This window comes from Sycon ciliatum, chromosome 12, assembly GCF_964019385.1.
Source record: "Sycon ciliatum chromosome 12, ocSycCili1.1, whole genome shotgun sequence".
Taxonomy (NCBI): domain Eukaryota; kingdom Metazoa; phylum Porifera; class Calcarea; order Leucosolenida; family Sycettidae; genus Sycon; species Sycon ciliatum.
Window position 1 is genome coordinate 25773935 of NC_088654.1, and position 15174 is coordinate 25789108.

A 15174-nucleotide genomic window follows, 5' to 3' on the forward strand; every position below is an offset into this window, starting at 1 on the left:
TTGCCTGCCTGTCGTGTTTGCTCTGCTGTGACGTATATGTGTGCAGGAACGCTGCTAGGGAGTAGGGGTTTGCACCTACGACATGGTCCCAGCGGCACTGTTCCCAGGAAGTGTGGTGTCCGCAGCATCACATGGGTAGGGGTCATGTGACATGCAGGAGCACCCCCAGCAGGCCCAGGCCCCAGTGCTTCACTCAGCCTTCAGAACAGTTCAGTCTTCTGTTGACTAAGTAAGAGGGGGTCATGTGTGCATGCTCCCGGCCGGCATGCCGTGTGTATGGTGTGAGCAACCCAGGTCCGAACAATATGTATGCCAAGTACGGTAGTACGGTGATGTCATCATCCCTGCGGTATACTCAGTACCATGTCAAGTACATGCAGTGATATCACTGCGGTATTCCATGATCCATGCCAACTACAGTGATGTCATCATCACTGCGGTATTCCATGCTAACTACAGTGATGTCATCACTGCATATCATGTGAGGACTGGGGTGATGTGTGCAGGGGAATTCCCCAGGGATATACATTAGGGGAGGGGTTGTGCATGATTGCTCAAATGCCACAAGCCAATCAGAGTCGAAGTTTATCACTGCACTAGCTGCCCACTCTAGGTGCGAAATGTCTTGTGCGAGCTCTATACCCGACTCTGATTGGCCGAGGGCAGTTGACCAATCAGCACAGGTGTCAAAGTGTTCAGAGCAAGACTAGGTCACCTATATAAGTAATCAATCTGGTAGGGGATGGTGGTCGGGGATAGGGATGGCTTATTTTTAGAATTTTCTTGGCACGAATTTTCTTGGCGGCTTGCTTCTTGCTGGCTTGCTGTTGCCTGCCCTCCTCCTCCCTTGCCGGCAATGGCCGCCGAATCCTGCAGACAAAAGACAAGAAAACACAAGTAGAACAGCAGTTAGTACTATGCCAGGCCAGTTGGAAAAAAATCCTTCCGCTTCCAAGCAGGACTTGAACCTGGTACCTCTCGTTTCTCAATCATGGTCACTGTACGCTATGAAAGAAAGAAAGAAAAAAGTGAAAAAATCCTTCGAGCCGGATTTGAACCAGCGACCTAAAGATGACTGCACATCCCAGTGATGCGCACACTACAGTCTTCCGCTCTACCAACTGAGCTATCGAAGGCCACATACACTAGTCGCGCAGTTCATTCAGTTCATAAGACATAACCGCACCTAGGGGTGGTCGCAAAAGTACAGAGTATGGCGTAAATGTACAGTTGACTCCACTTATAACGAACCCGCATGTAGCGAATTTTGTGATACAGTAAAACGCCGATTATCCGCACCCCCCCCCCCCCATGGGCACGGGCTGTCTCCAGGGTTTTGAACACTAACGATCATCGACTGCACTCTTAACGATCGATATGCGAGTTATCGGTATACTTTTTTCAGCGCTACTGCTAAGCAATAATAATTCTGTGCTTCTTGTATTTTCTGTTTCATAGAACATGATGTACATGATGTACATCATGTATGCTGCAAAACACATGTACTAGTATGCAGTGTTATCCGAATCTGCAACATTAGTTATCTATACCACTATTTACATTTTTCTGAAGCAGAATAGGGCTTGAAAGTGATGACGGCAAAAACGGCCAGGGAGTAGTGAGTTCACATCACATTTCTATTTTGGATCCACTGAGGTGTGACTTTGCTATTGCCTCAGTGTGTGGGTGCATAGCAACCCACGCATGTCGTATGCAGGTGTGACTTCTACTTCGCCACCAGTTGTCACCCCACCGCCAATAGCCAAATCAGTCAGTTTCACCGGCTATATCACCTTGCTGTGAGTAAGGCCGCTTGAAATGTGCTTGGATCCATCCAAAAACTGGATCCAGATTTTGAATTTTTGAAATTGTTGCTATGCTGTGACGTAACATTTTCAAGCCCTATTCAAGCATTATCAGTGCTATTTCAGAGCAGCCTTTGAATGCGAGCATATTGCAGGAAAAGCAGAATCCACATCAAATTCTCGAGCATTATCCGCCGGGGCCTACCTGGAAAACTTTCCTGACACTTTTGAAGGAAGCGCGACTACGCTGATGTCAATTGGCTGATGTCAATTGGCTGATGTCAATTGGCTGATGTCAATTGGCTGATGTCAATTGGCTGATGTCAATTGGCTGATGTCAATTGGCTGATGTCAATTGGCTGATTTTCACCAGTCCACAGTACACCAGACCTACTGCTGCATGCATCGCCGCCCTGCTCTTCATCATTGCATACCACCACCACCACTCCCCCAACCAATGATTAACCAATAACCATACATGCCATGTACATGTATGCCTGGCACACTGAGCTCATCTACAAGTACATGTACAATGATCTTTCGCACTGCAGTATCAAAGCTACTCAATCTAATCCTGACTGTATGCAAGTAATACCAAGAGTAGGGGGGTTATGTACTCTTGGTAATACGGACGGCACACGCACGCACGCACGCTACACACGCACACGCACGCACGCAACACCAATGGAGGACGGACAGACAAAGTGGGCTTTTCTTTGATGGCCTCCGACACGACACTCAGCACCTCAGAACTATTACTTACCGATGACTCAAGGCTTTCCGAGTCGTGAATGGCATGTAAGCCCAGCTCCAGACTTGCCTCCGCACTACGTCCACATGGAGAGCAGTAGGATGTGTTGACAAACACAACTCTCTCAGGACAGGCCTTGTACATCATACTCAGCTACACGCACTGGGAATGCCAATTGCCTTTCGAAGTTCCGGTGTCTCTTCGCATTGCCGCCGCAATTGCAATTTTTGCGCAAGCAGTCGTCCGTCCGACCGCTAAGCTGATTTGCTCAGCCCGGCCACCGGGGCGCACCTATCCGCAGCGCGGCTTCGTCTATTTCTCACAGCCGTCTCAGATCAGGGGCATAGGAAAGACTCTGCATATGAGCAACACATCAGTCTCTCTCAGAGAGATAGAGATACGGAGAGAGAAAGTCGACCAAAGCTCTCCATTGCAGATTCCAAACCGAGACGGCGAGAGGCCAGGCATGCAGCCTGGAAAAGACACGTCATCATGCATGGTGTGACTGTGAGCTAGCGGTTCTGAAAAACCCGGCCTTTAGTTTAGGTAATACTGTAGTACCAAGAGTACAAAAAAGGTTTACTCTTGGTAGTACTAGTAGTGACTCTAGTGTGGTGCAAATCAAAACCAAGTGCTAACTATAAACTAACTAACTCGCGAACGCTACTAGACTACTACTGTATATACATGTAACATGAATAATTGTCATGTTGTGATTTTTGCTTATGCTGCCCTGTCGTAAAAGTAAGAAATTAGAACTTTTTAAAATAGTCCTTATGCACATTGTACAGATGTACGAAGTTCTGTACTATGGCCGTAGGTGTGTACATACCCGGTTGGGTGTTCATTGTGTGCTATACATGCGCGTTTGACCCATTTAGCCTCACAATTCATGGCAAACGATCACTTTTCAAGCCTTCTTCACTTTGGGATTGAACTAACGACTAGCTAGATCTCTGCCGGAAAAAGATTTCGTATGAAATGCCTTCATGGCCCATTTCATAGTGGAAATAGCAGTAAACATAATAGGGTCCTGCACATTCAACACCCAACCGGGTCTACGGGATTCTACACGATTATACGGGATTTCGTGCATCTGTACAATGTGCATAAGGCCTAATAGAACTGGCACCCCAAAATGTGAGCTGACCCACCTAAATCGCGAATGACGGGACCCGGACGCACCAGTAGCACCAGATTCCTACCTGTAGATCTACGCTGGTCCATGACCGCCACTCGCGATTTAGGTGGATCTGCTCACATTTGGGGGGACAATGCACCAGTTCTAATTTTTCTTACTTTTACCAGGGAGTCGTATAGTATGACACGGACTCCCTGCTTTTACGACTTGGCAGCACCAGTAAAGGTTTTTCAGAACCGCTCACAGACACAGAGCGGTTTTTATATGGATAATTTCAGTTCCTTTTCCGCTCCCTCCCCCACCCAGCCCCAGCCCCAGCTCCGAAGATAAACATGGTGAACACTGTGCGAGGCACTGTATGTAGCCATGAGACTGCAATAGCACAATGGTACATACCAGCCCCCCCCCCCCCCCCCGGCTCCCCACCTCGCTACCGGTATTATACCCCGCACACAGATACACAAACACGTAGGCATGGGCGGGTAATGCTAGCATTATGGCTGGCAATAGTCCCTTTTTTCCTGGTGGCATAATGTTGGCATTATAGCACCATTTCGCATGCAAAATTGGCATTACAAGCATAATTGCCGGTCGACAACGGTGTCATGCATGAACCTGGCTAGGTCCAGTTCCGAAAATCGTGCATCTGAACCCGTCCGGCTTCGTCCGGAGACTTGACGTTGCAAATCAGCCTTCTCAGTGAATTGTTTCAGACAACATGCTCACTGCTGTTTAAGGTTTTTTCTTCTACGCTTTGGCCTTGAGCCAAGACTTTTCCAAATTTCAAACTGGCATTATGGAGTAGTGTGAGCATTATAAGTGGCATTATACCCTCATATGGGCATTGCCTTTAGCATCATCGCAGCAAATAACTAGCACTGTGTGTGTATGATTACCCGCCCATGCCTAGCGCAAACACGCAAATGCACACGGCCCATGCGCGTGCGCATGCACACATACACATGCACGTGACCCAAAATAATAGGAAATTCATGTACATGTATAGTGCCATGCAAAGCAATGGCCACCATCCTTCACGAAGTCAGGTGTGAAACAAAACTACAACGATTTTGAGATGTTGCTATCAGGGAATCATACTCATAGCATCTACAAAACATGTGTACAGAACGATCAAAGCTTATCACAAGAAGGAGGACCCCTCCTCCGTGTGTGTGTGTGTGTGTGTGTGTGTGTTTGTCTGCCCCCCCCCCCCCTCTTTGTCTGTCTCTCTATTCGGGTGGGTATCAAAGCTTATCACAAGGCGGAGGACCCCTCCTCTCTGAGTGTCTGTGTGTGTGCGTCTCTCTGCCCCCTCCCTCCCTCTCTTTGTCTGTCTCTCTATTCGGGTGGGTATGGAAGAAGGTCTGAAACAGGGCCAGTGACAGGGCCAGTGTCCTCACCGCCAGAATCATCAGTACGACCAGAGCAACCGTGGACAGACTGAACTGCCCTAGGCCCCACCAGCACCACCACCAAGGTCCACGACGCATACAACACCGCCAGTACCCCATGTTCCACCAGCAGCACACACCAGCAGCACACACCAGCAGCACACACCAGCAGCACACACCAGCAGCACACACCAGCAGCACACACCAGCAGCACACACCAACAGCACACACCAGCACGACTGTCTCATGTACACTGTTGACACCAATCTCAAACACTGCTTCCGTCTACACCAAAAATAAATAGAGTGACAACAGAGCTGTCGCCTGGGGAGTACCTAGACCAAGCTAGAGCGCAGGAGACACAGCAGTGGACATTCTGCAAAACAGAAACAATGGTTAGCCTGAAAATTGTGCATGTTGAACGCTGCTTGCAAAGCTTGGAAGTACAGTCAGCTTGCAGAGTTAGGGAACAGGAGTTAGTTTGACGTAAGAAACAGTTTTCGCCGGAACAAAAGCAAAAACAAAACAGAGCAAAAAAAAAGACTAAGCAGGCAAAAGTCAGGTTGCTAGTTTGAGTAGTTTCTCTCTCTCGGGGACGTGACGTTGCCATGTCTGAAGGTCCAGTGCAGTAGCAGCAACAACAACAGTAGTGAAACCACACGGTGGTGACTGCAGCTGTGCTGGTTGCGGCTACGACGACGAGAATGCAAACACCACACAGCGCTGCATTCGCACGGCAGCGTGCACCGGGAGAAGAAACGCTAGAAAGAAGAGACAATGGATGCGCAAGCGACTACGGTGAATCTGAAATTTACAGGCCACGTCACAATGATACCAAAAAGGACACGAGAAAGCCATAGGAAAACCAAAGAGATCAGCACAACCGAGTATTAGGAGAATGTACGCGGTTCCACTCATGGGACGGGAGACGGAACATACACAGCAGGAAGCACACTTGCAATGGCCAGAAAGAATAGCTGGCTTGGAGAGAAGTGCAGCATGACGGTTGCACACACTATCAACAATTTACAATCATGTAGTACAAAACAACACTGCACACAAACTCAGCGCTGCGGAAAAACAGAGAGAGAGAGAGAGAGAGAGAGAGAGAGAGAGCGAGAGAGAGAGAGAGAGAGAGAGAGAGAGAGAGAGAGAGAGAGAGAGAGAGAGAGAGAGAGAGAGAGAGAGAGCGAGAGCGAGAGCGAGAGAGAGAGCGAGAGAGAGAGAGAGAGAGAGAGAGAGAGAGAGAGAGAGAGGAGAGAGAGAGAGAGCATGGGGGGAGGGGGGGGGGGAGCAACTTTGTGCAATGCATACAGAGCAGCATTAGCGCCGCAACAGCCAGCAGGAACCATCGCACATGTGGTGCTCCTCACAACACCCACGACACCCACCACCACCATGCCAAAACAGCAACAGTAGTAGGTGTGATACGAGCCATAACCAGCCGCAGAACTACACGTACCAGCCTGGGCACATGTGCACACGCACACGCAGCACTGCACGGGGATCAGCAGCATGGCCTGTGTTTGCTACTCGGGTCGGCAGCACTGCAACTGAACGGCCCGCAGTGTAACAGGGAGAATCAAATAATGATACATGACTATCGACTAAACAAACTAGAACTAAGACTATTTTCCAGATTTGCCCTTCTTGTTCCTGCGAGAAGACACAGCGGCAAAGAAAAAACACACATGGAAAAGCAGGGCATGAGTGGTGAGGGTAACTAGAAGTGAAATCAAACGTATTTGAAGTACATACCGTATGTCAGCGCCTTTAAAGCCATGGCCTGTTCCTAGATATTTTAGATGCAAAATGACTCACCCACTACGCCATGCCATAAAAGTCAAAGACTACACAGAAATTTCAATCTAAATCTACTTGTTCACGATTCCTGCTGGGCTGTAAGTTTGTTAGTATAGTGCCTAATCCTTTATTTATGAAGCCCATGGCTTTATAACTGAGACTGGCTTTATAATCGAATATACCTCCATGGCTTTAAAGGCGCTGACATACGGTAACACAGAGTATGCAACTTGACGATCACCCAACCTGGCGGAGTTTTCTTTTATAATGACAACAGAATTTCCTGGCAATTCGGCTCGCTGATGCCATCGTGCGTTGCGAGGGATCAAGTTTGCAAATCACTTGTACAGCACAGCTATGGCAGTTGAAGCAGTACAATGAACGGTAGATTGAGGCGTCCTGAATGGAATGAACTAACAGCGCATGGACATGACCAGTGTAGAAAGCCTACACACCTGATCACTTTCTTTAAACAACAAGCAACAACAAATTCCACCCTGGGTGAATCCATTGCAGTTTTCAAAAGATAGGAGTTGCACAGTCTTGGTACTGTACTCTTGTTGAATGGAATACGTCGCTGGTCTGCAGACAAGAATATGTTCCAACCTACTTATGTTACCAGACCAGAAGTTCAGCTATCACAAATCATTTAAAATTACACCATGTTACAGTCTTCCAAAGCATGCCTCACCTCCCAACATTCATCACAGAAAAAGCACTGAAAGAAATGGGAGTTACTATGGTTACCAATTATCATGGTAAACATGGTCGCCGCCACACTTACTTCTTCTTATTCTTGGACTTGCTGGATGCAGTGGCAGCAGCGGTGGCGGTGGCATTAGGAGCAGCAGGGGACTGCGGACCACGGCTGGACGATGCATCACCGTTGACCAGCGTTGGGCCTGATAAGACAGACGCAAACACACCGCAACGCGGGCTCGGGAATTCATATTCAGCCACGGCTGGGACTAGCAGGAATTCACAACCCTCTCCCTCCAACGGGTGCAAGTGTGAATGAGGTATAGTTGCGCAAAACGCACACACGCACGCGCGCACACACACACACACACACACACACACACACACACTCTCTCTCTCTCTCTCCGTGCCTCCCTCAGTCATTATAATTTAAAAAAACGGTACAACTTACCTTCATCAGTAGTGGAACTTGCAGCCTTGGAGGTTGGTGCTCTCTTCTTGGCTGCCTCAACGCTAGCTTGAATCCGCCGCTCAATTTCACCGGCATCCATGGAAGAGGAGAGGTCGTCACCAGCTGCCTGCTGTTGACTCAGGGTAGCAAATAGATCCAGCAGCTCACGCCTATCTTCCTCCTGCAGGACAAGAGCAACGGACACAGAAAAAACGAGTTGGCATGGCCCGTGCCGGTGAAGACAATGCTGCACAAGAAACGCTTCAATACAAGACTCTGGAGACAGAGAAAGCAGGGGGGGGGGGGGAGAGAGAGAGAGAGAGAGAGAGAGAGAGAGAGAGAGAGAGAGAGAGAGAGAGAGAGAGAGAGAGGGGAGAGAGAGAGAGAGAGAGAGAGAGAGAGACTGACTTACCTCGCTTGCACCAACTTGGCGAGCTTGAATGGCCGTCTGCAGCTACAGAAGTCCCACCAAGACAACAGCAGCAAACACACACAACAACAGCAGCAAACACACACAACAACAGCAGCAAACACACACGTACAATAATCAATACTGTAAAACATGGTATATTCGGTGTAACTTTAATTTCGGTACACAAAACAGGCACCTAAATTTAAATTACACCTAAAAGGCACTAGAATATGCACTGTATGTGAAGGGAAAGCTGGTCACCTAATTCTACATTACACCCGAAACCTGGCAGGTCCCTGGCACCGAAATTTTGATGCACCTAAAATTACATGTTGTTACAGTATCAGGCTAGACAATGCACACCCAGGCCACACACCAAGATAGCAGAATTTCAGCAGGAGCGGCAGAAGCAGCAGCAGTAACAGCAGCAGCAGCAGCAGCAAGCACAACGCAGGAGATCTTCCCTTACTCGACTGTTAGTGTGCGTGCGTGCGTGTGTGTATGTGTGTGTTGCAAGTTACTATGGCTTCTGCTGTAGCATCGCTACCATCGCCTTTGGCGATGGGCGTCAAAGGTCAAAGGTAGGGTCATGACTTACCACTTTCTCAGCCTTCACAGCCTTGAAGGTGATGCTCTTGAGCAGTGCAGCACAGTGCTGAGTGGCTGGGTGTTTCTCTCCAAGCTAACCACACAGCACACACAACACACATTGAACAGGAAAACAGTGACACACATATGAATCCACCACGCGCAAATACGCACGCACAAATACACGTGACGACAATCAAACCAGCCTTCGGCAATAACACGCATGCCGACACTAAAAAAACAGCCTTCGGTGATGCTCAAGACGGCCCTCCTACACAGAGACACATAACTGTGTCTATGCATTGAAGGCGTTTCTTATGCTGAGAGAACACCTCTGTCACTGTCGGAGTCTGTCCCTCTATCTATCTAGCCATCTGCCTGTCCGTCCGTCTCTGCGTACGTGCATGTGCCTGTCTTTGTACTATGCATGCTGTTACATCATGTACCAGATCAAGTGTATTGAATGGTTCATTGTAGGAGAACTCACCCCGGCCTTGTAGGCATTGTAAACAAGGCGCTCAGCCTGCAGCGAGCTCCGGTAGTCACCAAGCAGCAGATAGCATTGAGCAACACGGTGTTGACTGAATATGTCACAACACGTACACGTACACGCACACACACGTACACGTACACGCACACACACGTACACACACACACACACACACGTACACACATGCACACACACGCACACACACAACCAGACACAGATACAAACAAACCACACACCAGAAAGAAGTTAGTGCAAAGACACGAGTCAGAAAGGAGCCAGTAACAACTGGCAATTCAAAAGTTGGAAACGTGCTCTGCGACTGTTCCCTCGATTCCAATTGCTGAGATTTTGCTTCTTGTAGTTCTCCCACTCTACATGCAATGCCCTGAACCCAGAGTGAGTCAGCACATGGCTCTGCACGAAGTGCCCCTATCCGTCCGTATTAGACGACTATCCGTTGAAGGTTTGAAGTTCAAATTTACACGAGAATGCTTCCTTGCGGACTGAAAAGTCAGAAATTCAAACGCGGCGTAAAGACCTTTCCAACGGGTATGAGAAGTAGTAGCAGAACAACATTGTAGAAAGTGTCTGTCAAAGTTGTTGCTGAAGTCGAGGAAGTCGTAGCGGCCACTGCCATCCTCACACCATTGCTCCCCGAGTACGATATTTGTTTGTGAAAACTTACACTCTGGCATGGTTCAAGTCGTTGACGCGGCTAGAACCCTCATACCTGCAGCAGCAACAGCAGCAGCAGCAGCAGCAGCAGCAGCAGCAGCAGCAGCAGCAGCAACAGCAGCAGCAGCAGCAGCAGCAGCAGCAGCAGCAGCAGCAACAACAGCAGCAACAACAGCAGCAGCAACAGCAACAACAACAGCAACACCAGCAGCAACAGCAGCAGCAGCAGCAGCAGCAGAAACAGCAGCAGCAGCAGCAGCAGCAGCAGCAGCAGCAACAGCAGCAGCAGCAACAGCAGCAGCAGCAGTAGAAGAGAACGAGACAAGCAGTGAGCATAAAGTGTGCACATGTAGCCAAAGCACAGTGGACTGTGTGCAGGTGTGCCGGGATGTTAGCCTGACTGTCACACGGTCTGATTTCATGCAGCAGCAGTATACAACATGCATACACAGTGTGTACTGTAAAAGCCATTATTCTAACGAAGCGTACATATATAATGATTTCCTATAATTGACTGGTTTACGTGTACCAAAGGTAACGATTCGCACTCATCCTCAACGCTCAATAGCAACAGTTTAAGTATCGATTTCTGTTTAACATTCGTGCCACGTCGAGGGTGTCAAGGACCGTGCAGGTTGAGTGCGCCAAAATACGCACGCTGGGTCGGATTTAACCGAGCTCAACTGTACTATCTGCATGAGCAGCAAGCGCGTAGCCCGCATAGGGCAGGGGCACGCCCCCCCCCCCCCCTTAAAATTTCGACCTAGGTTCAGCATGCACATAATATTATAATGACCATGAATGCCATGCACCAGCCATCCTACACGTATGATATGGGGCCGTACACCCCATAAAAGGGGGACCAGCTACGCCCCTGAGCATGATATGGGGCCGTACACCCCCATAAAAGGGGGGGGACCAGCTACGCCCCTGAGCAGTATAGCCTGTACATGTAGCGGAGGCGGCGGATTGTTGTCAATACTCACTTCTCATACAGGTGACAAGAGCGCAGCAGGAACTTCAGAGCCAGCTCAGGGTTGCGCTCCAGCAAATACTCGCCAATGTCACGCTGCATGAACGCAAAACCATGTATGTACACACGCATACACAAACACATAACGGGATGCACACACATGTATGCACACACATGCATGAACACAAGCCCACGCATATGCACACACAAGCCCACGCATATGCACATGCACACAGATGCAAGCACACACAATGTCAAGGCTTTTACTAGCTCGAATCATATCCCAAAGACAAAATTATCAACATGATCAGATCCAACAGACACATCAACACACAGACACAAAATCAGCACGCAGATAATAGGAAACACACACAGACACACACAGACACAGACAGTCCATTCATAAAAAGATGGGCTCTGGCTCTGGCGAGGGCCCGTAATTGGCGATTTTTACACAGTGCAGTGATACGAAATTCGAAATTTGAAAAAGGGGCCAAAAAAGGTACCTGAACTGGGGTTCGAACCACAATGTACTGTTGTAGGCGGGGTCAACCGGCCTGGATTTTGATGATTTTTCCCAATTCAGTGCGTCGGGGGCAAAACCTGGCCGAAATCCTATTCTTATGATCGCTTGCGTTTTGGACAAATATACTTCGGAACATAATTGGAAGAGGATTACATAGGGGATTGCAGAAAAAATTCTAAAAAAACTCAAGGTTTGACCCATTTCTGGTCAAAAGCTAGAAGTCCATCTTTTATGAATAGACTGGAGGCATGTAAAGACAAGTTGACTTTGAACTCACATCCAGGGCCGTTTCCATGGGGTGATCTGGTCCGAAGATCAGCAAAAGCAAGCTGCGTGCGTGATGAGCCATCTGCAAAGCCATTGATACTTGATTGCAAGCAAACAGGTATCTACCGAGCACAGTCTAAACACACGCATTACAGTAACATACATGTACACAGATGCACACACACACACACATGCACGCAGACACAAATAGTCACAAAATGCACGTATCTAATCAGGTCATTCGCCAAGAACTGCTTTACCGTAAAGAACCGCGAGAGTGCCCCGACCTCTCACCCTCTCTCCCTCTCCCCCCCCCCCCCTCTCTCTCTCTCTCTCTCTCTCTCTCCTCTCTTTACGATAGCTTCAGATTAAAGATTGCATAAGATTGAACGCCAAGCAAAGCAATGAGACAAGCAATAAGACAAGCATTGAGACAAGACGACGATCAAGGCAAGACAGCACTTAGCAATGTTCTACAAGCAGTGAGACAAGACGATGATCATGAGAAGACGGCAGCACTACTTACGTAAGCGTCGATGGTCAGTGGGTTGTCAATACCGCAGGCAACCTCAAAGATGCGCACGGCTTCCTCCTGGTGAAACACAGCCTGCATTGTACAACACACACACAGCAGTTCATACACGATGGACTCAGTAGAAGGTCCATGCACTATATGATGTCCAGTCCACAATACTAGGTCTATAGGTACAAAATTCCCTATACACGCATGCACGGTTCAGGAGTCCGTACACATTTTCCTCACCCTCATCCAGCCACACTATCCCCCGTAAAGAGTACACTTGGAAAAGTCTCCTATCCCCTGTGTAAAAGTCCCCTTCAGAGTGGTGTGAAAGAGGTACCTCTTTAAGAACCTGCCAGGATCATGAAGGGAGATCCACGCGTGTACGTCCGAAAATCCATCTGATTTTCTTTCCTCGTGGCGGGTCCGGGTCGTGCCAGCAGTCGTCGTTTCTTCGCTTTCAGGAACGCCATGGCTGGCAGCACACTGTGGCCGACGATGGCGGAATCCGCATCGGAACAAAGAAACAAGCGGCGGCCAAGACTAAGGACAGGAAGGCAGAGAGTTTCTAGTCGTTGAACATTGCCTGCAGAGTCGTCCACATGGAAATGCAGGACCCATTCAAGTTCTACTGCGATAATTTGAAAAGGGAGCGGGCCTACTTTCCGGTGCCTTTCAACCCAACTACAATTGCATGCCAAGAGCACAAAGATGGTGGTGCACTCACGCAGCGATATGTCCTGTTGACGCAGCATCGCTTTGCAGAGCACGTGCTGTATGGGTGTTCCTGCACTATGGCAGTGGCGCAGGCAGGCCGACTGGATGCGGTAGCACCTGGTCCACGGGCCACCGCCTCCTCCTCCACCTCCCCAACCTCTCCGTCCCCAGATGCCACAGTAAGAGGATGCACGATGCGTCATCCGCCGACTTCAGGTGCAGCGGTGCACCCGCGCAGCGATATGTCCTGTTGACACAGCATCGCTTTGCAGAGCACGTGCTGTATGGGTGCTCCTGCACTATGGCAGTGGCGCAGGCAGGCCGACTGGATGTGCTATCTGGTGATGGCAGTGCCAGCAGTACATTTCTCAAAGAAGAGAAAAAATTGTATCGCTGGCACGCAAAAGCAATTGTCGAGCTTGTGTCCTCAAGTGAAGCCGCCGAAGCGAGTCCACCAGACTGCCGTGTGGTCATTGTCCGGACAAGTCCTCTTCTGGGGTGCGTTGTTGCGGCTGGGGTAAGATAGGTGAACTGTCGATTTTCGCTGTGTTTCATGTGAGGTGTTGCTCCTATCGTCAAACCTTTCCTGTTCACCAACTGAGATTCCATTGACTACTCAAGAGTTAGGCTCGTCTTAAGGAGGCTGTTATGTGCTGTTGTTGTTGTTGCACCAGGCCGGGTATGGAATCGTAGCAATTCGACGAAACCGGACAGCCTGCATGGTGTGCCATGCTTTTGTGCATTCATGCAAGCACATTGAACATTGCCTGCAGAGTCGTCCACATGGAAATGCAGGACCCATTCAAATTCTACTCCGATAATTTGAAAAGGGAGCGAGCCTACTTTCCGATGCCTTTCAACCCAACAACAATTGCATGCCAAGAGCACAAAGATGGTGGTGCACTCACGCAGCGATATGTCCTGTTGACGCAGCATCGCTTTGAACAGCACGTGCTGTATGGGTGTTCAATTCAACCTGACTACAATTGCATGCCAAGAGCACAAAGATGGTGGTGCACTCACGCAGCGATATGTCCTGTTGACGCAGCATCGCTTTGAACAGCACGTGCTGTATGGGTGTTCAATTCAACCTGACTACAATTGCATGCCAAGAGCACAAAGATGGTGGTGCACTCCCGCAGCGATATGTCCTGTTGACGCAGCATCGCTTTGAAGAGCACGTGCTGTATGGGTGTTCCTGCACTATGGCAGTGGCGCAGGCAGGCCGACTGGATGTGCTATCTGGTGATGGCAGTGCCAGCAGTACATTTCTCAAAGAAGAGAAGAAATTGTATTGCCGGCACGCCAAAGCCAGTGACGAGCTTGTGTCCTCAAGTGAAGCCGCTGAAGCGAGTCCACCAGACTGCCGTGTGGTCATTGTCCGGACAAGTCCTCTCCTGGGGTGCGTTGTTGCGGCTGGGGTAAGATAGGTGAACTGTCGATTTTCGCTGTGTTTCATGTGAGGTGTTGCTCCTATCAAACCTTTCCTGTTCACCAACTGAGATTCCATTGACTACTCAAGAGTTAGGCTCGTCTTAAGGAGCTGTTATGTGCTGTTGTTGTTGTTGCACCAGGCCGGGTATGGAATCGTAGCAATTCGACGAAACCGGACAGCCTGCATGGTGTGCCATGCTTTTGTGCATTCATGCAAGCACATTGAACATTGCCTGCAGAGTCGTCCACATGGAAATGCAGGGCCCATTCAAATTCTACTGCGATAATTTGAAAAGGGAGCGAGCCTACTTTCCGATGCCTTTCAACCCAACAACAACTGCATGCCAAGAGCACAAAGATGGTGGTGCACTCACGCAGCGATATGTCCTGTTGACGCAGCATCGCTTTGAACAGCACGTGCTGTATGGGTGTTCAATTTAACCTGACTACAATTGCATGCCAAGAGCACAAAGATGGTGGTGAACTCACGCAGCGATATGTCCTGTTGACGCAGCATCGCTTTGAACAGCA

At 49.1% G+C, this 15174-nt stretch overlaps 1 protein-coding gene, 1 long non-coding RNA gene and 1 other non-coding gene across 3 annotated transcripts in view; all 3 read right to left on the reverse strand.

Moving 5' to 3' along the window:
- Window positions 1-425: 425 nt before the first annotated feature.
- On the reverse strand, window positions 426-3076 carry LOC135828486 (uncharacterized). The gene is made up of 2 exons (XR_010555682.1): window positions 2569-3076; window positions 426-870 (listed from the first exon to the last, which is right to left on the reverse strand). It is a non-coding gene; the product is annotated as an uncharacterized LOC135828486 (long non-coding RNA).
- Window positions 1038-1136, reverse strand: Trnay-gua (transfer RNA tyrosine (anticodon GUA)). The gene is made up of 2 exons: window positions 1100-1136; window positions 1038-1073 (listed from the first exon to the last, which is right to left on the reverse strand). It is a non-coding gene; the product is annotated as a tRNA-Tyr (tRNA).
- Window positions 3077-5332: 2256 nt separating the features above from the next.
- LOC135828898 (protein clueless-like) overlaps window positions 5333-15174 on the reverse strand; it is a 45205-nt gene continuing 35363 nt past the window's right edge. The window contains exons 37-46 of the mRNA XM_065341331.1: window positions 12499-12579; window positions 11983-12108; window positions 11193-11275; window positions 10217-10261; window positions 9529-9622; window positions 9052-9135; window positions 8454-8495; window positions 8042-8222; window positions 7676-7793; window positions 5333-6744 (exon numbers count right to left, since the gene is read on the reverse strand). Coding sequence (XP_065197403.1) covers window positions 6717-6744; window positions 7676-7793; window positions 8042-8222; window positions 8454-8495; window positions 9052-9135; window positions 9529-9622; window positions 10217-10261; window positions 11193-11275; window positions 11983-12108; window positions 12499-12579 — 882 coding nt within the window. The 3' untranslated portion in view covers window positions 5333-6716. The remainder of the gene's footprint in view (window positions 6745-7675; window positions 7794-8041; window positions 8223-8453; window positions 8496-9051; window positions 9136-9528; window positions 9623-10216; window positions 10262-11192; window positions 11276-11982; window positions 12109-12498; window positions 12580-15174) is intronic.